The following is a 24,935-nucleotide window of genomic DNA, read 5'->3' on the forward strand; positions in this document are numbered from 1 at the left end:
CACAACCTTCAATTCCGCAAATGAATGTGAGGAACGAAGACACTGGTCTTTTCCCAAGGTCGCGTAGAGGAGAAGTAGCCCCAAGGCATTCGTATTATTCAAACACGTCAACCTAGGAAAGAATTAAACAGGTCTAGAGCCTACGTCGACATTAGGACGCCTACTTTGCAGATTCCTATGTTAATGTAGGCTGCAGATCTGTTCAGGTTTTCCCTTATATAAGGTGCAAAGATGAATATCGGCTATAAAAAGGGTCTATCATTGACGAACTCCATCCTTGTTGCTCGTTATGTGCGCCTGGCTGCCAAAGGACTCTCGTTCATCCAGCTCGATATCGCTATCTGTCCTTATCCACCCTTTGCTCTCAATCCGAGTGCTAACGCGTATCCTGCTTTGCAATCTACTTTTGTTGGACTGGCCGTTCGATCCCGAGGCGAAGTTACTTCGGCTGTTGGAATACTGTGTCGAGGGGAGGCGAAGAATGCCACCGACGAGGGGCTTGAGCGATGGCGCACATGCGGCTATGATACCGACGTTCACCTGGAGGAAGCCCCAGAATTGGATGTCGTTCGTGCTGGCATACTGTTAGCAAACGTCCATACTGGTTCAAGTATAGACATAGAGACCTACAATGACTGATCGGGGTCACCTCTCTTTGTATTCTGGACAACGGCCTTGACGATGCCCATGGCCACCGCTCTTGACTTGGGTTAGCTTTTGTGCCTCAACTCAAGCCTCCCTTCCCGATGCCGGGAAACTTACGTGTATCCCAAGCTCAGAACAAAGATGAGGTACATGCGAGTCTTCTGCTTCATCTGCAACCCCATAATGATGGGAATAGGGATGGTTGCAAAGCAGATATCCGTAAACATGTTGCAGCCTGCGTACGATCTAGTCAGCCACCAAGTACAGTAAGAGTGGCGGAGGACATGTATACTTGTATTCATCAGCGCAAAGCCCTTGTGGATTTTCACAGGCACGCAGGTTGGCTTGAGGTCCTTATTCCAGAAACCGGCGATGGGTTTGCACACGGCAGCCCATTCACTCCAAGATACCAGTGTGTAGAGACAGACGAATGCTGAGAATGCTTAGTAGACGTAATGAATTCGCTTTTCAAAGCACCATGGACTTACCGATAAGCGACCAGAGTATCCTGTTGTATAACGTGGGAACGCCCAAGCGAAGGAGTGAGAACCCGACGGACAACTTGAGGAAGGCCATACCTCCAATGCTGGAGACAAGAGCTTGTATGAAGGTCAACTTCAGGTACTCTTGGTGATCTGACTTCTCGAGAGTGTCGGTGTGACGACCTAAGCCATGCTGGCCAGCTAGTATGTAGGTCACCATTCCACCAAGAAAAACACAAGTCTAATCCACGCAGTTAGAGAAGCACTCAAACTTGATTCACGTTAGTTTCTCACCGCTGCCGCTAGTATGAGGGCATCATCTTTGCCAAACGCCTTCACGACGACGAAGCGGGCGTACATGCGCATCCCAACAAAGGTCAGTGCGATGACATGGAAAGTCGCGGTAACGCCGAGGAGATATCCTAGATTACTCTCTGCTGCACGCACCGGGTCGGTATTCTTTGGTGCCATAGTGACGGCAAAGATGAGGGTCTAGCAAAATGGAGTCGTAGGGAGGAGACATAAGTGTCATGCATCCTGTCGAAACCAAGGATATGTTGTGTTACATGCCCCCTTCCTACATTTCATGCCCAGTAGGATACGGAGCTCTCTGCAACGACTTGAAAGCACGGTAGCAGTGTTCTAGAAGGTGACATGGCCTCGTTTGTTGGTTCGTCAGCCTGCTTACCGTGAGATGTGGCATCCTTGTGTGTCAATTTCTTGGAGAATCCTTCCTGCGCTTTGCTTTTTCTTGAAACGAGTGTATATTGCCCATATTGCATGGCAAAGAGACGGCATCGCCTGCATGCAGCCCGCACCTGCATCTACTTTCAGCATGCACCGGTCCCAGATGCGTTCGCGCACTAAGTAATCGGGCCGAAAGGTAGGATTCCATCGCAGACGAGCCAGCCCAGCGCAACGGTTCGACGGGTCGACGGGTGGCTAATGGTCCGCTGCGCGCATGAATGGTCCCAACTTGCAACGAAACCCGAGCTCGCTTCAGTGGTAAACAAGCCGACATGTTGGTTCTTGGGGGTGGCAATACGAGAAGGATCAGTTTAGTCTGAATAGGCAAAGGCAGAGCTGGAAGCCTTTGCGATTCGTTACTTGATCGCCAATGGGCTTGTTTGGTGACATTGCGTGGGATATGAAAATGTCTCTGGGTCTAAAGGCTTCTGGTATAAAGCGGCGCAGTCATGGGAGTGAGCCGGTTGTTCGTGGGGCGGCAGGTACTAGGGATCGTTTACCACTGTCAAGGGCTCTTTCCCGTCTCCGTCCCGTCTCGCATTCACCGCAGGAAGGCGCCACTCCTACGCGACCCTTTGACGATCTCATGCCGCACTCAGATATAGTCGCATGGTGTGGGACGGCGTCCCATTGGTCGACAGCCAACCTTTCGCCTTTGTATGCGTATGTCATTTCGATCCAACACAATCCTAAAGATCCCAGATCTTAGCAGTGCCAAGTTTGCTTCAGGAGCCTTTAGATCACTCAGCTAAACGGTCGACAGATGATCCTTTCGCATCGCATCGCGCGAAGTTATCACTACCCAAAACGGTCCCCGTCGTGACAGCCGTTTACTCGCCACCCCAACCGAACAATGGGCGACCACACACAGTGCCGTGCTCTGGAAGCATGCACTACCATCGCCCTGACATGGTATAATCTTGGCAGCATAAAATTCCGCATGGTAATATCCCACGACGAGCGCTACCGGCCGTTCAGTCGCTACTCCGAGGTCAAAGACGTACCTAAGGAGGCCGTAGGCTAGTCTGCACCGCGTTTCCAGTACAAGCTATGGCCCCATAGCAGGACACTCTTGGGCTAAAGTACGGAGAGGATGCAGGCTTTCATTAGGCGCGCCTATACTCTAAGCCGCGTTGATCGATTTATTCATCTGGACTCGCTGCAGAGCCGCTTCTTCTAATATAGGTCCTTGGAAATCGGAAGTACGCTTGCGGCGAAGGCCTTGCATGAACAAGGGTTGCATTCGCATTGGATATAACCGTCGATTTGGATTCAGATCTTACTTCCTTAAATCGCCAGACCTTGCACATAGCGATCCCATCACCATCACCATGCGTCTGTTACAAGCTGTAACCGCCGTGCAGCTGTTGGCTGTAAGCCTTGTGGCTGCGGTCCCCTTTGACTCGCCCTCAACTCCAGTCATCGATATAGACCCTGCAATAGACCCTCTCGAGGCTCTCGCCCAACTGCAGCAGAGTGCATACGAAACGCTTGAACAAAATGAGAGTGTTTCAAAAAGGGCCCCTAAAGGTTGTTCTTTGGCGAAGACAACCATCCGGAGGGACTGGTAAGCTTACCACGCGCATGAATTGGTGCTGGCTAACCTCGACAAGGGATCACCTGAGCAAATCAGATCGGAAAGCGTACATCAAAGCTGTCCAATGTCTGCGAACTTTGCCAGCCAAGTCCGACAAATCGTGGGCTTCAGCAGCGAAGACGCGCTTTGACGACTATGTCGCCATCCACGTGAACCAGACCCTTGGTATTCATGGCAATGGTCTCTTCCTCACTTGGCACCGCTACTTTGTCTGGTCCTACGAGCAAGCCCTCCGAAACGAATGTGGCTACAAGGGCTATCAACCGGTCAGTACCAGACACTTCGAGTGACTCTTACATGTCTAACTTCTCTAGTACTGGAACTGGTTCGCACATACCGACAATATATACAAGTCCCCTGTCTTCGACGGAAGTGACACCAGTTTGGGTGGCGATGGCGAGTTCTTCGCGCACAACGGCAGTCTTGCCGGTGCCCGAACAATCTCCATCCCCTCTGGAAAAGGAGGCGGATGTGTCAAGAGCGGCCCTTTCAAGAAGTGAGACCGTCGCATAACCCAATCCTTACGGAAAGCTAACAAAGCACAGCACGGTGGCGAACATTGGTCCGATTTCTCCTGGTATGCAAGGCTTCCCCGATCTGGGCATCGACCCCAACGACTACAATCCTCATTGCCTGCGCCGAGACATCAGTCCTTACATTCCCAAGAAGTGGTTCACTACGGCGAACTTACTGAATGTAACCATTGGAAGAGCTTCTCAGACGCATCGCGACTTCTGGGTCGAAATCCAAGGTCGCTACCCAGACGGCTTCCTCGGTCTGCACACATCAGGCCACTACACCATGGGCGGCGACGGAACTGATCTCTACTCCTCTGTGAACGACCCCGTCTTTTGGCTCCACCACGCTATGCTTGACCGCATCTACTGGATTTGGCAGACGCTTCACCCACGTGAGGCGAACGAGGTGACCGGTACTTTGACCTTGTCGAACAAGCCTCCAACCCGCAACGCCACCATCGACGAGCCCTTGGTCTTGGGAGTCAACGGAAAGACTGTGAAGATTCGCGATGTGCTCAACACCCTTGGTGGTAGCCCTCTGTGCTATATCTACTTGTAAATAGGATCTGCTGTAATCTTAGGCTGGTGGTTATCTGGCATTCGTAGTTGTTAATACTTGCGCTCGGCTGTATATACCCGTCGAACGTCCACCCGGTCGGTGGATCAAAACTAGGCGGGTATACCCACCAATCCTCAAAAGCAACCACGCAACCTTTCTCGTATACTACCTCTTGTCCCTGCATCGAACCTTCCTCACCTACCGCATAGAGTAGGCATCGAAAGCAGGCGCCAAACGGTTATATTAAAACCTTCTCACGCCTCACCCACAATCTTCGGCAATACGTCGGAAATAACACTTTCCCATCACCATCCACTAAACTCGCGCATTGATCGCAGCACTCGATACGGCAATAACGGTGAAACAGCTTCATCCTCGCCGATATTCCTGTAAACAGTAACCATCGATTGCAGGCTTCAAAGCTTGGCCTCCTCAAAGTTACCCATTCAAGGAAACCGTAGATTGTAGATGCGGAGGCTTGGTAATGCCAATGGAGAAAAATTGGTTTGCTTGTTCTGCTTGCCCGTGGCTCACCGACTCGTACCCGCGGAAGGGAAGGTTACGCGGGAATAAGCAAACTTTTCTCCTCTCTCGATGACGCGCCAACGACACGTCGATGTCGTCTTTTTTTGCCAACGAAGAGAAATTACTGGAAAAGGTAGGCGTGGAAAGTAGGCGTTTGGCTTGTCAGACTTGGTGTAGCTTGGTCGTTCCTTAGGAAGTGGGTGCGTTTACGGTGTTGGGTAGGTGTTGAAAGCAGGCGTATGAGAGCCTCATATTTTTCCGTTGGTGAGGCTGTAAAAAGAGAAGTCACGTGTGATCGCTCATGTTCTGTTGATCGCCGTGTGTCTTTTCGTGCGTATGTACTTGTCAAATTGTTTGCACTCTGAGTAGTCGCATCCAGGCACGATGGTAAAACACGCAGCGTTGAGGGACACATAACTTCTACTTCTACACCAATCCATCCGCGACTCTTCCTTCTCGCAACGAGCTTCAGCGTCGCAAACCTCGCATCGCGTCTCTGTACTACCAATGTATCGCCATCGGCACCCTGCTTCAAATTCCCCCAAACTAAACACGCCTCCGCAAGCGTACCAACGTCTCAAACACTAAAAAGCAACACCAAACATCGGTGTGTCACTTGGCCTACCCAGACAGGCAATCATGGAAAGTAGGCGTATTCCTTCGCTTCATCTTGCATGTGTTCAGATCTCGGTACAAATCTACTAGGCGTGCAGAAAAGCAACCAGCACTTGACAAGCGTGTTCCTTCGTACCCAAACATCTGGTGTTTTGTCCCAGTCAGGTAACTGTCGAAAACAGGCGCATTCCTTCGCTTTATCTTGCAGATTTCTGAAGACCTAATGCAGACTACTATTTCTAGAAAAGAACTGCCAGTCGGGTCAGGTTAGGGCGAGTTCTGGAAGGAGCGGTGGGTTGATGGTTTGGGTAGTACATGTTACGTTTTGGGTGAACGCAGAAACGAACACATCCATTGTAAGCTTGCAGTCATCTGATGAACAGATTTCGAATCGAATTATTGTGAGAAAGTAGAGCTAGGAATCAGAGGCAGTGTTCTCTCTAACCATATTCCAACGCCTACAAGATTTCGTCGCAGTCCTTGTCAGGCGTCTCTCGGCTCACGACCTGCGTGTCCCATGAAGTAAATCAAAACGTGATATTTGAATTTGAACTTATCGGTTCGTCTTTCAGTTTGATACAGCATCCACCACGTCATATTTTCAAGTTGATGGATGTTGTACCAAACTGAAAGGAAGGCGATCAGGTCCAAGCTACTCAGTAAAAGCTCGGTGATGAACAGCAGTACATGTTTCCCTCGCGCCATCCGCCTAATCTCCACTCCATCAGATACCCAAATCAGTAACCATCGAAAGCAGCGCTATCGCTCGTCTCGAAACTTCCAAGCGTTCCTCAACATCCCATCCGCAAGTAGTAAGCCGAAGGCGAAAAGCCCCCCTCAACCATCATCACCAACACGCAACAAAACCCAAACCCCGTAGGTATGACGAGCAGCACAACTCCGGGAGCCGCACTCCCATGACATACGCAAACACCGCTTTCGCATCCTTCCTTACCCCGTTGAGTAACTCGAGCATCAACTGTAGAAAATAGGCGTATGCCTTCTCCTCACCTTGGCACAAATATCCATCGGGTACCTTTCCCCAAACCACAAAATTATTTCAGAGTACCACAGAAAAAACAGAGTACCCAAGAGTCAAGACGACGCAAACCCCTCACAGAACCCCCGCCTGTGGGACAGCTCGAACCCCCTCTCGCACCCCCTCTCTTCCTGTTAGATTACCAATTACCGCTCTGGGTAATCGTGGATGATAGGCGTGTAGCTTAACTAAAAGCTTAGTAGTCTGGACGCGGCACGGTCTGCAGTAAACGACACGTAAATAACGATTAGTAGACACGATGACGAGGGCGATAACGGTAACGCAAACACTGACCGGCGATTCCTTGCGCAACGCGCCCAGAGAAGTCACCATTGAAAACAGACACATACCTTTGGTATACTTTACTCATCATCGTTCCCCTCTCTACTTCATCTTCCGCACTCCTCCGCTTTCCCAACTGGGTAATATGTGGAAAACAGGCGTGTAGCTTCTCCTCAATGCTTAGCAGAGCTTAATTCACGCGATACGACCGGATGTTCGCGGATGGAAGGTTTGGAGACGGTGGATTGGAAATGAGGAGGCGAGGCGAGGGCGAAGGTCGGCCGAGATGACGTAGTGGGGGTGCTGAGACCGCGGCGTTGGGAATATGTCATTGCGCGTGGAACGACGCGATGGATGCCGCGGAGGATAGCTGTTGGGGAACGTCGCGTCAGCGCATAATGCATGAGGAGAACCGTGGGTGTGTTGCGATAAGATGTATTCAAACGTTCCAGGTTTATAGCATTGCGCGTGTTCGAAATGAAGAAAACGCCATCTAATGCCTTCCATATATGCCAAATCAATCATCCCCAAGTACGCCTAAGCTATGCATCAAAATACATGTACGATCTAAAACCAGCATGCATCTACGCGTCTCGATTCGAGAACAAGCTCACAACTCGTCTCGTCTCGGGATGCGAATCTCCCAACTCCTTGGACCGGGCACGAAACCCATCCACCAATTGTAGGCTCTCCTCATTTCGAGAATGAAAATTTTGGTACTGTTCGATTATGTTAGTTTGGTTTTTGCAGTAGTTGTGAGTAGTTTTAATGACTCACAATCGCCCAGGAAGCTGCGTCCACTGCCATAACACGTAGTAGAATGTTCTTTTGACAAGGTTGAATTCGGCCTTGACCTCCTGCCACATGGTCATCTTCCTCGCGTCCCAGTCTCGCTTGAAACTTGGGATCTTTTCTCCGCCAGTCAAGATGTCGATTGGTTTGTCTTCGTCAGAGTCTTCGAGCGCGAGTCTTGTCTTCAACACTCCTTTGTCGGTCGCCGGTAGCGCAGGTGCGACATCGCTAGGCAAGCCATCGCGCTCTTCGATCATGCGACGGAAGTCCTTGATGGCGGACAGTGAATTCGAAAGACGGTTCATCGTGTTGATGAGAGCGACAAGTTCGGTGCGGCGAAGCGGCGGGTCCTTTGAGGAATCGTTCTCGTCGAATTCGAAGAGCACCTTGAGAGCTGTGCCGTAGCCGTTCGTTTGTAGTTTACCCCAGAGCCGACACTTATCGCATCCCACGCAATCCATGATGCGACTAACATTCCTGAATCGGTTGCGGAAATCCTCCTTCAATACCATTGTGTCGGGGTCTTGGAACATGACCGTCTCGTCGAAGATCTCAGGACCTGAGGGGAGGGCGGATGCGAGGCGCAGGACCGAGTTCTTGGTACGGAGATCTTGTTCGGGGTCTTCGGAGCAGAAGGAGTAGTCGGAAATGTGCTGCCTGATCTTGCCTACAGCCCGCATGACGAGGGCGTAGTTGAAGTAGACATTGGAGATGCGCTCGGGGTAGTTGTGTAGGCGTTGCTCGTAGCAGGCCAGGTTGGGTCCCCACTCTCCTGTTGTCTGGTTGAGATAGTCGTAGCAGAGGTGCGTGGAGATGGACGCGTGCATGCCAGAGATGACGCGGTGGAAGACGCGCTTCTCCAGGCAGGTATCGTCGAATTCGACAGGGTCGAGGCTATCTACAGGAGAACCGTGAGCAATCGCAGACTGGACCTTTTGCTTCTTGCCCTGTTCCTGCATGACGTTGCGGAACTGATTTGCGGCGTGCAGTTGTTGTTGGTTTCCAAACCCGCCAAAAGACGATCCTCCAGGTGGTGACGAACTGCCAGTGGAGGGTGCATTCTTGGGAGGCTTACTGAAGCAGTTCTCCCGGTATATAGCCTCCCACACCTGCTGAGCTCCGACACCCGAATATCCGGTGAAGCGCTCTGGGTTGTCTACAAGCGACACGTAGTCGCCCTTTGCAGTCGCCGATTCGTCGTCCGGTACGCAGTAGTCGCGCTCGTCGCATTCGTCGTCGTACTCGACCACACAGCTCTCGTCGACGTTTTCGCCTAGGCTGCCGTGTAGCGGCCGTTTCCTCTCTTCCCGTTGTTGCTTCCTCCCCGGATGTTGTGCTGTAGGTCCCTCCAGCTTGCCGAGTTCTTTTGCGCGCCAGACGAGCGGTATGTCTTCCTCGTTGTCCAGTGTATTAACCGCGCATGCGATGTTCCCGCACATGCCATTCTCGTCGTCCCAGAACGGACATTTCTTGCTGTACAGGTTCAATCGGTAATGCGAAAAGAAGTCGGTGTTTTGCGTGATGGACTGGAGGTATGGGTGTATGGCTTCGTTGAGCTGTTCGAGCGTGTTGTAGCTTACGCAAGCGTCGGAAACTATCGCACCAGGCGATATCTGAAAAGCGGTCTTAGTATCTGAGTCTCCAGGTTGGGCTGGTGGAGCTTTCGACTTGTTGCTTACATCGCAGACGTCTGACGGAGGACTACTCGACTTGGTAGCATGGCTCGCAGCGTGTGAGCTACCCAGCAGCGAGAAGACGGCTAGGTAGAACACCTGCGCGGCGGAGCGCATCGTGATGATGGTATGGTGTGGCTACTTGAGTCCTCCAGTCAGTAAACGTCGGCGACAGCGCCTCCCACGGATGGAGGAGTTGGAGACTTACAACTACTCGTATCCTCGGTATATGAGTCTCTCCGGTAAATTAAATGCCGAGTGTACGTGTGGGGTAGGCAAAGAGGCCAGCGTGTAGATTATTGAAACCGCGTTGGCGCAAGTCGGAATCAGACCCTGGACGTAGTAGGAAGTTCCGACTCAAGGCAATCTAAGATAAATGAAAGACAAAGCCTATGCCGAATTCACAAGAGGCCAAAAGAGTGAACCGTGGAAGGGGCAAGTAGATTGTACTAGATTAGACCCGCGGCATTCCAGGGAATTGTAATCAGTCGTCCATCGGGCCACGGTTGTAGCAATGTGGCCAGTACCAAAGGCTGTGGCGGCGGTGACATGCCAATTGGACCCTGACGTGACGCGCTAGCGGGAGGCTCAACGGACCACTCTTTCGTGCGGCTCTGCAAATCCACTTGCGCGTTAGATATCCAAAACAACTGCAGCGAGCGCATATCCTAAGAATAGTTTCCTGATAACGGCCGCTAAATCTTCGACATGGCTGAACCCACCAAAGCGACGGGGAGTTGGACAGATGCCTTTCCTGCCCCACGTTGCACCGCACCGACGCTTTCACGCGAAGAGGCCCTGTCACATCTCTCGTCTCCAGGCTTGCTCATTGTCGATGTGCGACGCACCGATTATGAGGGCGGAACTATTAGAGGTAGCCTAAACCTTCCCGCCCACTCTTTCTACATGAACCGCGGGGTATTGTACGACTTATGCAAAAGGGCGGGAGTCAAACGCGTTGCGTTCTATTGTGGTTAGTTCTTCACCTCATGAAAATGACGTTCTTGATGCGACATGAAGGAGATGATCGTGTGTTGGTGGCGTGAGATGCGTGCCACATGGTATCGTCATTTGGGAACACGAACAAGAAGATCCTACTAGCACGCTGACACATCGTAGGCGCATCGAATGGAAGAGGCCCCAGGTGTTCTGGCTGGTTTGCAGACTATATTGCGGACAAGGGCGATGATCAGATCACATCTTTGACACTTGGTGGTGGCATCAAGGGTTGGGTGAAGGCTGGAGAACCGTACACTCAACAAATGGACGGCTTCGAGCCAGAGTATTGGAAACAGTTTGAATGAACATGCATTGTATTATCTAAATATATACGGTCGTAAGATCGATTCGATGCCTCATCTATTACTCATCCGAGTCGTCGTCTATAATCCGTCTGCCTCTTTTCCTTTGAACGACAGGCGCGTCTTCCTCCACTTCTGAATCAGAATCAAGAACGACAGCGTCCTTCCTGCTCGCACCCTTCTTGACGAGCGGTGCATCATCGTCACTATCACTGCTGACAACTGCATCGTCGTCCGTGATGTCGCTGGTAAAGAGCTTCTCGCGTCTGGGTGTCCGCTTTGGTTTGGTGGCAGCTTTGACGACTGCTTGCGTCCCCGCCCCAACACCAAAGATATCAATACTGGGTAAGCTGGATGTAGGCACTACCTCTTCCTCCTCCCCTTCAATGATGAAGCTAGCCAGCTCCGAGTCATTCTGCCATGCAAGAGGGTCCTCCGGTTCATCCGCACCCAACGTGTCGTCCGAGCCAATTGTGTCGGCTTGGGATGGTAGGCGGAAACGGGGATCTGTCGGTGGTGGAGACGACTCATTGCCTTCCATAGCGAGGTTGGACACGCGCCAGTTAGGTGTTTTTGTTATCGGTGTTTCATCCAATGCGTCGGTGTCGTAAGTCGGCGTTTCCACAGCTAGTTTGTCTTTCCGCGCTCGACCACGAGGTGCTGGTGTTTTAGGGGTCTTCGGAGGCGCCATCTCTTTGGATTTCGGCACTGGCTTTCCTTTTGGTTTCGGTGCCGCTTTCTCTTTTGGTGGCGCCTTCTCCTTGGGTTTCGCCGGTGCCTTTGCTTTGGGTTTCGGGCCAGGCTTTGCTTTTGCTTTGGTCGTCGGAAGGACCGGTGAAGCGGGTTCATCGTCTTCCCACATGTCTTCTGCGATGACTGGCGCAACCTCTGTATGTGACACAACGAAACCATCGTCTGCATCTGATTCGCAATCAGAATAGTGCAGATCGCGCTGGAACTTCTCCAGGCGGTCAGTGTCCATATCGTGCATGCGCTGCATTGTACCGGCAAAAGCACGTGTGACACGACCTGGCCCGACTCGTCGGGTTTGGTAAGGCAGGGTGCGCTGTCGCTCGGGAAATTTGCTCAGGTCCAATCCCCCAACCATAGGAGCGTCATCATCGTCGAAGACTGTCTGGTATCGCCTCTCGAGATCCTGCATCGCTGAGTCGTCCAAGAGGACCGGCTCGAGTGGTGGCATCTCAAAGGCTGTCTCGCTGGGATATACTGGCATAGCGGCTTTCTTCCCTCGACCCTTTGGTACAATCTCCTCGCCCATACGGCCTGCAGTGACGAAGCCAGTGATGACATCGTCTGGCATGTGGAATTTCTTGGGAGGCTTCTTTGTCCGCCTTCCCTTTTTCGGCTCTGGGAGCCAGTCTTTCTGAGAGTTTTCGGCGGGGATTTCTACCGCGCGTCGGTCAACGACTGGCTTGACATCTGGTGGTAGAATCCTGCGAGATACGTCGTCGTGGAAATTGAAGTGCCCTCCATCTGCAATAAGCTCTTGCATCTTGAGGTAGCTGTCGTTTGCCTTGTTCGCGTCATTTTCTTCCTTGCCTTCCATTTGAAGCATCACAATTCGTCCCTGGCGTTTTCGACCTGTACGGCCCATGCGCTGCAACATGCGAATCGGCGATGCTTTCGAATCGTAACAGATGATGAGATCGACCTCGCCAATGTCGAGACCTTCTTCACCAATCGAGGTGGCAATCAACGTGTTGAATTCGCCATTCTTGAATTTCTCGATAGCCTCCAACTGGTCCTTCTGCGACATGCCTTCCGAATTCTTGCCGTGCGCTTGTCCGACGAAGATGCGTGGGCGGATCATCGGCTGGTGTCTTTTCAGGATGCGCGCGATCTCTTCGGCGCTGTCACGAAAGTGGGCGAATACCATGATTCTCGTCTGCGAAGGAGGCGCGCCATCGACGTTTCGGCCATCACCTGCGTTAACAAAGTGATCCAGAATAACCTGCTGCAGATACTCCAACTTTGGATGCCCAACAAAGTTGTCGTCGTTGATCCACCCATGGAGACGCACCATCAGTTTCTTCCAAGCGTCACTATCGAGGATCTGCTTCTTGTACTTGGACTTTGTTTTGGCAGCTTCATCCTGAAACTCCTTCATTTTGATGTAGAAGGGTCCCATGCCATGGTACTTCAGTAGGTCCATTCCGTGGGAGATAGATGCGAGGATAGCAAAGATGGTGTGAACCGTGCTTTGAAGGCCACGGTTGGCGTTTCGACCGACCTCTTGGAACCACTTCTTCTTGGCTTGTTGGCACCCGAAAGGCGTCAAGTCGCGGGGGTTCTTGCTCCAATAAGCGTTGAGACCGGCTATTGTGTTCACCAAGGGTTGTAGTGCTTGGCTGTATAGCTCCATACACATCTCCATCTCGTCTGTATTTTGGAAGACTTTCTTGTCGATCTTGCGCTGATGAACATAGCTGCAGATATCCATAGAGTTCTCCGTTCGAATCTCTACTTTGGAAATATCCAGACCGTCGATGACTTTCTGAACCGACTCAACATCAGCACCAGGTGTAGCCGTTAAGGCCAGTACTCGGAAACTCGTATTAAATCGGCGGAGGAAGCTGACGACCTCGACATAAGCATAAGCGCCGGTCGCACGATGAGCTTCATCAACAACCAACAGTACAATCTTCTTGGGATCTGCGTATCCAGACTTCAAGTCGTTTAGGAGTGTCTGAGGCGTCATGAAGAAGACTCTTTTCTCTTTCCACTCTTCTGCGCGTAAGCCTGTCGACACGCCTCCGGTAAGCATTGTGGTGTACGAGCGCGGAATACCTGCGATATGGAAGCAGGCTTCTACCTGCTGTGCCACGAGCGGCTTGGTTGGAGCGACAAAAACTATCTGTGCTTCCGTCGTCCATCGAAACCAGTTCAGTATGATCGTAGCTGCAATGAATGTTTTACCAAGACCAGTCGGAAGAGCGACGAGCAGGTTGTGAAAGAGACCTCTCTGGACGATGTTGAATTGGTAGTCTCTGATAGTGCCCAGGTTTGTTGGATACACCCAAGTCTTGATTGCTTCTGGATCCAGCTTGTGGTGAGTGGGTGGCTCTGCCTTCTGGTCGACGACAAAATTGTAACGCTTGTTTACTTGGGATGGGGCAATTGTACTATCAACACCCGCACGACCGAACAAGGTAGTTTGCCGTAGGCCAGTGAGAGGTGCGACCACACGCTTTCTGGCTGACGTAACTTGTACATCGTCCTGCTTCTGTGGCGAGGAACATGAGGAGGCAAAGGCGTCAGATGGGAGATCTGCTAGGTCTTGGGTGAAGTCATAGGCACCTGTTGCCGTTGCCGTCGCAGCCCGAACTGGTAATCTTGGTGACTCGTCAATGTCGATGTCGACATCCCCGAATGAGTCTGAAGGAACTGGCGAAGGTGGCGCTTGCGGTGCGCGCCTAGATGATGTTGACTGTCTACCCGACAAAGACACATTCCTCGTAGCGTCCAACCCATTCTGTTTCGCAGGTGCTGATGGCTTATGAACGCCAATCGTGGTAGCAGGCTTCGTCCATATTGCTCCTCGCGGCTTCCATGGTGGGGAGTCTGTTGGAGGTGGCTGTGTATAGAACGTGTCTGGCATCTCGAGGTTGATGGTGGATACGTGAATGCGTTCTTTCCGTTTATCCGCAGCAGTCTCTTTGACGGGCGATGCATCTTCATCATAGCTTTGCTTCGACTGCGCTCTCTTCTTGCGACTCGCAGGCACGCTCTTTGCAGGTGAGACACTCTTGCTGCCTTTCTCAGACAACGTCTGATCGGATTCATCAAATGCGTCTTCATCCTCATCAGACAATACGAATGGGCCTCGGCGACGTCCTCGTTGTGCCTTGCGCGGAACAGACTCCGCTTGCTCATTTACGTTGCTGATCTTTCGCCGCTTGGCTGGCCTTGGTGAGGGCGGGAAGGCAGGCGTGTTCTCTTTCTCGGCCTGCGTTGCGGCATCGAGAAACTCTGTGTCGTCAAATTCATCGCCATACTCATCACTGTCGTCCATTGCGCTGGTGTATGAGAGGCGGCGGCACTTTATTAGTGGCGTGGTGAGGTAAATGTCGCGACGCGTCGTTTTCTAGCGCGTTTTGGCGCAGATGGATGGGGCAGGTGTGGTGGACCCCTGCAGCCCTGGAGTCCAGGCTACCACTGGTAAGGTTCCAGCCGACGTGCCTCGATATGACGCCGCCGGCCCGACAAGGCTTACCACACGAGGCATAGTCGAAACCCAATATAAGCACAACGGAGCCACTACTCGCCAAACCCCTATGTACTGACTAGTAGTGTAACAGTGCAATAAAAAGCGAGATGGCCTGCCCCGGATTCTCAGTGTGTGCGCCAACGTTCGTTCTTTATTCTGATTCAGCCTTCAAGTACTCGTACTTCCCACGCTCGCTTACCGCATCTTCAGCATACTTGTATTAATCCTCACAATCGAACCGCTATTTGCAACCTTCGAGTAATACCCAAACCCAAACCAAATTCAAGATGAAGTACTCCGCTGTTCTCCTCTTCGCCATTGGCGCCTTCGCCCTTCCCCAGGATGCGTCTGTTACCAGCGCCCCAGCGGCTGCCGCCATTCCTAGCGGTCTCTCTCCCGCTATCAGCTGTGCCATGGACTGCGACGCCGGCGATGTGAACTGCCAGGCTGCGTGCTTGGGCAACGCTCGCCCCAACGCCTCCCAGGCTATCGCAACCAACGAATGTGCTGCCAAGTGCGACCAGGGCGATGGCTCTACCTCCGACTCCATTGCCTACGCCAAGTGCGTCGACAGTTGCATCAACAGCCTTTTCCCCAGCAGCCAAACCGCTTTCGCCCCTGGCGCTGCTGGTGGCGCTGTTGCTTCCGGCTCTGCTTCTGGTTCTGCTGCTGCAGGTGCCTCTGCCTCTGCTACCGGCTCTGCCAACCCTACGGCTACCTCAGGTATGATTGTCATCGGCAGTAGATTCTGCTCATTCTTGTACTAACGATAACCCAGGAGACTCTGCCTCTGCCTCTGGAACCGAATCTGGCTCCGGAGCTGGTGCCGCCTCCACTGGTGCCGCCGACAAGGCTTCAGCTCGTATCGCTGGTGCCGGTCTCGCCGGTCTTTTGGCCATCTTCGCCTTGTAAACTTCTTCATCTACAATTTGGAACTTGCTAGGAGTTGATCGTTTGGTGGGAAATGAGGTGGGAGTTGGTGAGGGAAAAGACAAACGGAAAATGGCTATATCATAGTTGGATGTTGAACTTCTCGTGCACGAAAGACAGCAGCCTATGGTGATACGATCTGTTTGGCGGCAAGATGCAGACAACGTGCAGAACAATTCAATCATACTGCCGTTCTAAGGAATGTACATGACCTACTGTCGCATGGGTATTCTGAAATGCGTGAGCTATCGTTCCGAGTTGCAGTCGCTGAGGAGGGGGATCCGCACTGGGGATGCTAGCGCAGCTAATGTTGGCGCTGGCTCGTGCGTTTTCCATGCAGGTCAGCGGCTTGACCTCGGCAGGCAGATGTCATCAAGGCCCCACCCCGACCATGACAAGTGCCCGCACACCTTGAAGAAATCAGGGTAATCCATCGTGAACATATCCAGCCGGAACAGGAAATGGCGATCTCTGCGCCTTTCGCAAAAAGAGGCAGTTTATCGGTACTGGAGCCGAGCGTTGTTTGTTGCGATCACGAACGGTGCCAGCACATTCCCAGCTCCCCATGGTTGAGGCAGTATTGGCAAGCATCACGGTGCGGACACGGCTGTGTAAGTGGTTATATCTGCCCTCGGACCGAAAGTTTGATTGTTGTCGCTGAAAACCTTGCTCGATCAATGGGCATGAAAAGGGGCTTTGCGCGCCGTTGATGGACAGAAAACAGATAGGTTCCGGCACGGTTATGGCTCTTCGACCGATCTGCAAGCGCCTGTCGTTCCCGCATGCACCAAACTAGAGGGCGAGTCTAGGTAGGCGTCGCCGATAACCACCTTGCGGCGCTCTACTGTCGCAAAGTGACGTCCTGGTGATTCAGCGCATTTCACGAATAGCGTTTTGAGTGTTGAATGTGCCTTGAACATCTTTCAGCCACCGGTTGATTGCGGCCAGTGCCCTTCTGCAGTGTACATGACCGCGCAACTCGCAATGCGTGTACCGACTTGCCCGAGCCTGTCTATCGCCGTGTACCAGACAACGTAGTTCTCGTAGTTCTCATGGCGGGACGGAATCGCGAGGCTTTGAATCCAGTTGATAGCAAAAAGAACTTAAAGACCGCCCCTTCAAGATGAGACAATGCTAACACATCCCCAACCGCCATGCTGAACCATGCTGGGTTCAAAACTCTCACGAGGTACTTTGCTGAGGCATGAAACGTCTCTGTAAACCAGACGCGGTGGAGGAGGGGTTGGAAGCGATATGTTGTGAGCGGGCAGGTCCTTGACGGAAAATGATGTGCACCACTGAGTGCTGGTGGTGAAGGCGATCGTGAAAAGCCCCGATAACGCAATTATAAGATAACGCTGTGGAGCTCTGAGATCACTCAAGGTCTTGTGACTACAGGACTCTGCATCGATATGCGAGCGCGAGCGATGACGAAGAAGACTCTCCGCTGTTATCGCCTATTCGTTAACACGGGAAGGCGTGGGCACAAGATAGTTTTGTCGCAACTTCAGAGATCAAGTCAATGAGGTCTTTAAGCCGCGACCTGCCTGTAGGACCAGAGCAGTGTCGAATCCGGCCCCGCCTCTGCTGCCCATAGACAGGTTGATCTGCAAGGCGCATTTCGACAATCACTCCACGTCTGTCTTGGCGCAAGAGTGTTGTGAGATATCGCAAGCTGAGTCCTCGGTCACTTGGCGGAGTTTAGTCACCAACACGTTCGAAACGGCTCCCAAGTTCGAGTGAGGCCCAGCGAAGGAGGGACTGGCGCGTTCCGCGCAGAACCGGATAGGCCACTTTGGTTAGGGTCGGTTGCAAGCCTGGGGAGTGCGCCGGGTCGCACACGCAAGTCACTGTCAACGAGACGTCTGCTTTGACAAGCCGTGTTTTGACATCGGTGTCGTCTTCTGCGAAAATCCCATCAAAGCCCATGAGACGGTGCGTGGGCCACATTGTTGCTGCAAGTGCGCGAGCTGATGTGCGCCAACGATCACGTTAGCGAATGCCGGTAACAGCGAATGAGAAGCGGGCAATCTGAGGCCGACGAGGGTTGCTAGGGTGCGGCTGGGTGTCTGGGTGTTTCGAAGGGGGGCAACAAGGCAGCCGACACGATATGACTGAATGCGTCTGCTAGCGTCCCTTGTCTGCGGACCTAGCAATGCCGCGAACCGCACGGGTTGCAGGCACATGTGCGACACGACCATGGGCGGCGCTGGAGCTTCACCACCAGATGGAAGTCGACGATGGAGACGATCGGGCCGTCTGAACCAGGCTGATTTGGCCGGAACAGGTGGATGTGTAAGAGAGTCAGACGCGACTGGGCCTAGTGTGGCAGGGCCGCAGAAAGGAATAACAATAAACGATCCAGGCGCTCTGCGTTTCCGGACACATGCGCGGGCAATGAGGCGCATGTCCTGACTCTGCCAGCTTGGGTGACGCAATGTGTGCTGTGGAAGATTCGGCATCAAGCCTTTCCATCCACGGATCTCTGCCAAACGACGAGGTCTCGTTAAGACCAGTCGACCCTTGTCGGCGCTAAATCGAGTTAGACGATGGACTGTACCATACATCGCCTCCTTCCAACCTTCGTCGCCGCGCCCACGCCATCATCACAGCACCCGATACCAGATCAGTAGGCCTGGCGAAATGTCGAGGCGCACGCAATCGATGAGATGTGATGGATATAATGCCTCAATATGATGAAACCGAGTAGTGACTCGAACGACGCAGCCTGTCCGCTGGCCTATACATGTGGACATGACTGAGACTGACGGAGCAACTGCACATTACAGAGATAGTCGCCGCATGATGGGTGCGTTGCCGGTGTATGTCAGACAGGGGTGGTGGAGATCGTTGAAGGATGAAGCCGTGTGAACATGAACGTGCAAAACCCATCAAAAGAACATATCGTGACAAAGGACCCATCAGCGCCCCCATCGTTTGCCGAACGACGCACCTGTACGGCGTGGGCAGGCGCGGGCGCTGCTGTCAGGGTGCAGTGGTTAGCAGCACCGATGAGAAAGATGAGATATGCGTAAGAAAGAACCTAGGTCCCACGGACGTAGCCTTGGGCCTAGCTTGGCACCGTTAGACCCATACTACAGCGAGTCCGCCATCTTCGAATTCCTTCAACCACTGCTCCCTTCTTCACTAATTCTTCCCCACACCACGCTTTCTTTCGTCTAACCACGAAACATCTCCCGGTTTCGCCATCGGCCCCATCAAGCCAGCCGTCTTGAACCCCGAAAATACTCACCTTTGACTTGCTACTTCACAAGTTCGCGTGTATGCGCTGATGGGCCTTCTCATGCTGCGTTGATATCCGCACTTGACGGGCTTCTTTCTAGCGACAACCCTGGCGACAGCCCGCGCCTGCCTTGAAAGGGTTCTTCGCCGTCCTTTGCCTCGGCCTTTTCATTGATTCTGCCTTCTTCTGCAGTAATCGGCATGGCGGACACGAAGAACGGCGAAGGCGAGGCTCCGTCTTCGACGGCTGGGGACCAGTCCAATGCACCATCACCGCGCAACGAAGATGACGCGCAAAGCAATCAACAGCATCAACCCAGCGCTGCATTAGAAGTAGCGCCTTCAAAATCAACTAGCAAGGCTTCTACCAGAAATTCGACACCTGCTGCTTCTTTGGAAGTACGGGAGCCTGCACAAAACCCCAACGACGCGTCTTCTGCCATGGACGACGTGCAACCATCGCCCGAGGCGGCCAACGTCGCTTCAAATCAGTCCAAAGCATCGTCAAAGGAGCCAGATCAAAACGGTGAGGCGCTATCGTCATACGGTACGCGATCGCGCGGCCGTCCTGGCAGGTCGCGACCTAATTATGCTGAGGACACCGAAATGGACTTCGAAATGGGAGCTGCAGCCACAAATGGCAACGCATCTGATCCGCCGTCGCGTAATTCTGTGGCTCCCGAGAACGGCCACTCTGCCAATGTGGGTGGGAAGAAAGGTTCCGCCTCTGCACAAGGCAATGCATCGTGGGGTAATTCCGGAACCAACACTAAAGAGACCGCGCCGAATCCTCATATTTCCGGCACATCAGCAACAGCTGCATCGACTCAATCAAGCACACCACAACCGCAGCCCGCAACCAAACGACGCAAAAATGCTGCTGCGAACGGCGCAAATGGTAGTCACGCGAGTGCCGCTGCGCCAAGCCAAGCAGGGGCGAAGCGCGGAAGCCATGCCAGCGCCATGGTAGCCGCCAACAGCGCGCGAGAGACCAACATGATGACGTTCGAAAACACGGGTGCTTTCCTCAAAGACGGTCACTTGGAAGCCGACGATGGCCAAATTCTTTCAGTCAACGGTAAGTTTTGATTTGCTTTGGCTGCAGCTGACGGTCGCTCCGTTACGCCAGCCACGTCTTGCGGCTTGATTTCCGTTTTCTAATTGGATGTGCAGATCAGGTGTACCTCGTGTGCGAGCCGCCCGGCGAGCCTTACTACCTCTGCCGGGTTATGGAATTTATCCACGTCGACAACGACCCCAAGAAGCGGATAGAGTCCATGCGAGTCAATTGGTTCTATCGCCCACGAGATGTCCAGCGCTACAACAATGACACTCGTCTGGTCTACGCGACCATGCACTCTGATCTATGCCCTCTGGCGTCTTTACGGGGAAAATGCCAAATCTTGCATCGGAGCGAGATCGGCGATCTTGACGAGTATCGCAAAACCAAAGACAGCTTCTGGTTCAACCAAGTTTTTGACCGCTTCATTCATCGCTGGTACGATGTCATTCCCGTCTCATCGGTTATCAACGTACCCGACAAGGTCAAGAAAGCCCTGGACGAGCGGTGGAAGTACATCTGTCTCGAGACGAGTCGAGTAAAGGAACTCACAAGCGCTGTCAAGAGCTGCAAGCGTTGTGTTGGATATTGCGCAGCGTAAGTCTCCATTTACCCATCAACGTGACGGAGCTAACCTGATTAGGAATGACTCCGTTGAGTGCGCAGTGTGTCACAACACCTATCACATGAACTGCGTGCGCCCACCATTACTCAAAAAACCATCTCGTGGATTTGCTTGGGCTTGTGGCCCATGTAGCAGAGCGCAAGAGAAGAAGTTGGAGGCCCGCCTGGGTACCACTCACGAAGATGCCGAAGAGGAAGAAGTTATAGATGAGGAAGAGGAGGAAGCAAGCGGCGATACCAATGCAGACACACCGGACCCCGATTCCCAAGTCGACACACATCCTGCAACACAGGCCGAGATTGCTTTGGCTAAGATGTGGCCTATGCGATATCTTGGAATACACTGCCGGGTAGAGGACGCACTGCAGTACGACGATCGGGCCATTTACCCTCGCGCAAGTTCTCGCCTGGGACCTCGACACCAAGCAAACGTCAATGTCTGGCATGGACACCCTGTGGAACTTGTCAAACCTGCGGAGATTAAGAAACGCTACGTCAAGGCTGCGGGTAACAAGAAGGAGGGCAAGCTATCGAAAGAGACGGTAGCGGCGATTGAAGCAGACAAGGCGGAGAAGGCTAAGCGCCCCAAGTGGGTAATGGACGAGCCGCCTGGTTATGTTCGTCGTGGTGAAGATCTGCCGAACAAGGACTCCAAGTGTACCGCGGAATTGATGTTCAAGATGCCTCCACTAGGAGTACACTCCACTCGAGGAGAAGACAACGCTCCCAACGTCACAGAAGATCAAGTAAAAGCCTACATGGATCGGGCAAGGGCCTTGGCCAAGTCGCATGTTGGAGTGGAACCGTACAACACGAACTTCTTGGATCGGTGCTTGACGCTCTTCACCAAATATCAGTACGACGCGGATGTAGCCTTGAAGCATGTCAAGAAGATCGACAAGCGGAAAGAGTTGAAAGAACCAGAGCTGACCAAGGAAGAAGAGAAGAAGTGGAACGAAGGTGTGGCAAAATATGGTTCTGAGATCAGGCTCGTTCGCCAGCACACCAGCAAGACCATGTTCTACGGGGATGCCGTGCGCTATTACTACATGTGGAAGAAGACACCCAAAGGAAGAGAGATCTGGGGCTCTTACAGCAGCCGCAAGGGCCGCAGCAAGAAGGTTGAGCCTGACGCACAATCCCGGCTTGTTGACGACGTAGCGGATGCCGCAGACGACTCGGCTTTCGACAGCGCAAAGGCCATTCAGCGCAAGCGGCTTTTCCAGTGCAAGTTCTGCACAGTTCGCCACTCTCGCCAATGGAGACGCGCGCCTGGCGTGACACCTGGTCAGATGATACCCCCCGATGGTCGTTCCAAGGACAAAACCGGATTCCTCATCGCCCTCTGCCTGCGCTGCGCGAATTTATGGCGCAAGTATGCAGTGACTTGGGAAAATGTAGACGAGATCGCAAAGAAGGTCGCGCAGGGTGGAGGTAAGGCGTGGAAGCGTCGCATTGACGAGGAGCTCCTGCGTGAGGTCTACGCCGCGCAGTCGGACCCCAGCTCCAAGAACCCCACTCCGGAGTACGTCGAGATGCCGGCTGCTATCGCCCAACCGATTGCAGAGCCACCGAAGAAGAAGCAGAAAACTGCCGCCATTACCAACGGAGACAGTGGAACAACAACTCCTGTCAACGAGCCTGTCTTGAAGAAGAAAGAAAAAGAGAAGGCTGCCCCGGCGCCCAAAGCCCCAACTCCACCACCAGTTCCTGCGCCTCCAAAACTGAAGCCTTTGCCCTGCGCTGTATGTCGGTCGTCGGAAGGTACGCGTCTAGAATGCGCAGCCTGTCGGTTGACTGTTCACAAACCTTGTTACGGTGTCGAAGATACGCGACAGGCAAACAAGTGGTATTGCGATCCATGCAAGAACGACAAGAAAGAGAGCGTGTCATATGTAAGTTGCAGTTTCGCCATTTCGGATACCATGCTGACCATTAAAAGACGTACGAGTGCGTTCTCTGCCCACAGCAGGAGAGCGAGCAAGAGTTCTATGAACAACCGAAGATTACGCACAAGAAGAGGACGGATCGTGATCGCGAAAGGGAGCGCCTAGAGAAGGAGCTTATTGACAAAGCCAAGGACGAGTATCGCCTTCGGCAACAAGAGAAGGGTCGACCGCTTGTACCCCGTGAACCGCTCAAGCGCACCGCTGACAACAACTGGGTGCATGTGTATTGTGCAATATGGCATCCTGAAATCAAGTTCAGCAGCGCGACACGTCTCGACATGGTGGAGGGAATAGGAGCACCAACACTTCGGTACGACGCAGTCTGTAAGCTTTGCAAGACAACCGACGGCGCATGCACATCGTGCCTGCAGTGCCACGCGACTTTCCATGTTGGCTGCGCGCACAGCAACGGATATACATTCGGATTCGACATGACCCCAGTCAAGGTCTCTCGCAGAGATGCTGTACCTACGGTGACTATGAACGGAGAGACGGGTACTCTGATCGCCGCGATCTGGTGTAAAGACCACGCTCCCAAGACTGTTGTCCACCCAATGAATGAACCCGTAGATGGAACAGACCTGATTGCGCTTCAGCTGTTCGCGCGGGAGTTCAAGCAGGCTGACCTCACCCTGACCGGTACCGCGCGCAAAGCCAATTTGGTGGACCAATCGACACGCATCGTACCCCAAATCGTGCCTGCGCCGGCCAACCGTCGAGCATCTGCAGTCGCAGCGCCCACACCCACGTCAGCCCGAGGTCGACAGTCCAACGCTGGTATATCAGTCAAGGAAGAGTCAAGCGAGCCAGCGGCGCCCAAGCCTGAGCGTGAATGCGTGCGCTGCAAGATCGAATCTAGCCCACGATGGTGGAAACTTGACGAGGAAACGGTAGCAACGCAAGCGCCTCGTATAGTAGACGGACCAATCGACCGTGACGGTACTGCAGATATGAACGGCCACATCGAGAAGAAGCCCGTCGTCGAGGAAGGCCAGATCGTCAACGGCAATGGCCAAGGCGATCAGCCAATGACCGATGCGCCAGCTGTTGCTTCACCAGCGCACAAAACCTTGAGGCTCAACACTGATGTGGACGCGGCTCCTTCAGCTTCATACATGTGCCAGAAGTGTCATTGGAAGAAACAAAATGGCAAAGATGATGAGGAGGAAGAGCGAGCGAGATCAGTTTCGATCTTCAAAGAGCCACCACAAACGTATCCACTGCCCGCGACTCAAATTCCACCATATCCACCACCACCACCAGCTTTGGCAGGAGGTTGGGCGCTACAAGGCGGACCGATACCAGGTCAGCCTCCGCCGTTGCCCTCATGGCATAGCGGTGTTCCTCCAGGGCCTGGGCATCCCCCACACCACATGCCCAACGGAAACGGTTACGGGCCACCACCACTACAAGCTCCACCTGTTGGCCATATTCCTGCATTCCACGCGCCATACCCGCCTCAGCCGAATGGGTATGCAGCCTTTTCAGGTGCACCGATGCACTCGGCGATAGCAGCGGCAGGGCTTCGGCCACCGTACTCTGGACCTCCCATTAGTGGACCTCCCCAGTTACACCACAACAACGGCGCGATGATGGTCAACGGGGCTATGCAATCACCACGGACAATGCCCTATTCTCCAACCCATCCTCACGCACATCCTGCGTCGCGTGAAAGCCCATTCACTGCTCCTCCTCCAGTAGCACAATACCCTGTGCTCCACCACGGAAGCCCTGCACCTGGCAGACCGGCAACACCCATGGATACAGTGATGCGGGAGGCACCAACAGTCACGTCAGCGCCCACTGAGCGCGTCAACACGGGGGCTAGCGCCAGTCCATCTCTTCGCAACTTGTTACATTAGACTTTCCTTTCGCTGGTTATCCTTTCTATCTGTATACTCGGTTTCATTCAATCTTCAAGCATGGGGCCGGAGTTGAAGCCTTTGGGCGTTTTCTATGTTCAGCGTCCGATACAGGAATATCCCTCCCGGTGACGTAGCATTGCGAAACATGCGGGGACCTCTGGAGTCTACAGTGGAATGGCGGAAGTATAGAGTGCGATAGTGAGGTCTTCATTGGGCATGTTAATCAGGCGTTTGGTGGCATTATACCACAACGTTTACTCT

General features: G+C 53.1%; 6 protein-coding genes across 6 annotated transcripts; 3 read left to right on the forward strand and 3 right to left on the reverse strand.

The window, feature by feature from the left end:
* Nucleotides 1-258: 258 nt before the first annotated feature.
* Nucleotides 259-1,598, reverse strand: J4E87_009928 (uncharacterized protein; the record flags this gene model as incomplete). The annotated part of the gene is made up of 6 exons (XM_049381502.1): nt 259-574; nt 631-699; nt 763-880; nt 938-1,078; nt 1,134-1,320; nt 1,575-1,598. The coding sequence occupies 6 exons, from the start codon at nt 1,596-1,598 to the stop codon at nt 259-261; spliced, it is 855 nt and encodes a 284-aa protein (XP_049228830.1).
* A 1,607-nt stretch (nt 1,599-3,205) lies between these two features.
* Nucleotides 3,206-4,548, forward strand: J4E87_009929 (uncharacterized protein; the record flags this gene model as incomplete). The annotated part of the gene is made up of 5 exons (XM_049381503.1): nt 3,206-3,209; nt 3,318-3,441; nt 3,488-3,737; nt 3,786-3,967; nt 4,017-4,548. The coding sequence occupies 5 exons, from the start codon at nt 3,206-3,208 to the stop codon at nt 4,546-4,548; spliced, it is 1,092 nt and encodes a 363-aa protein (XP_049228831.1).
* A 3,071-nt stretch (nt 4,549-7,619) lies between these two features.
* On the reverse strand, nt 7,620-9,591 carry J4E87_009930 (uncharacterized protein; the record flags this gene model as incomplete). The annotated part of the gene is made up of 3 exons (XM_049381504.1): nt 7,620-7,728; nt 7,787-9,414; nt 9,481-9,591. The coding sequence occupies 3 exons, from the start codon at nt 9,589-9,591 to the stop codon at nt 7,620-7,622; spliced, it is 1,848 nt and encodes a 615-aa protein (XP_049228832.1).
* A 1,245-nt stretch (nt 9,592-10,836) lies between these two features.
* On the reverse strand, nt 10,837-14,808 carry J4E87_009931 (uncharacterized protein; the record flags this gene model as incomplete). The annotated part of the gene is made up of 1 exon (XM_049381505.1): nt 10,837-14,808. The coding sequence occupies one exon, from the start codon at nt 14,806-14,808 to the stop codon at nt 10,837-10,839; it is 3,972 nt and encodes a 1,323-aa protein (XP_049228833.1).
* Nucleotides 14,809-15,290: 482 nt separating this feature from the next.
* On the forward strand, nt 15,291-15,915 carry J4E87_009932 (uncharacterized protein; the record flags this gene model as incomplete). The annotated part of the gene is made up of 2 exons (XM_049381506.1): nt 15,291-15,726; nt 15,782-15,915. 2 exons carry the CDS (start codon nt 15,291-15,293, stop codon nt 15,913-15,915), a joined length of 570 nt encoding a protein of 189 aa, XP_049228834.1.
* A 3,462-nt stretch (nt 15,916-19,377) lies between these two features.
* J4E87_009933 (uncharacterized protein) lies at nt 19,378-24,364 on the forward strand (the record flags this gene model as incomplete). The annotated part of the gene is given in 6 exon segments (XM_049381507.1): nt 19,378-20,254; nt 20,350-20,833; nt 20,880-22,755; nt 22,803-23,119; nt 23,267-24,280; nt 24,298-24,364. 6 exon segments carry the CDS (start codon nt 19,378-19,380, stop codon nt 24,362-24,364), a joined length of 4,635 nt encoding a protein of 1,544 aa, XP_049228835.1.
* Between the last annotated feature and the right edge of the window lie 571 nt (nt 24,365-24,935).

The sequence above is a fragment of the Alternaria ethzedia genome, assembly GCF_023757985.1.
Source record: "Alternaria ethzedia strain BMP 0044 chromosome Unknown scaffold_40, whole genome shotgun sequence".
Classification (NCBI taxonomy): Eukaryota; Fungi; Ascomycota; class Dothideomycetes; order Pleosporales; family Pleosporaceae; genus Alternaria; species Alternaria ethzedia.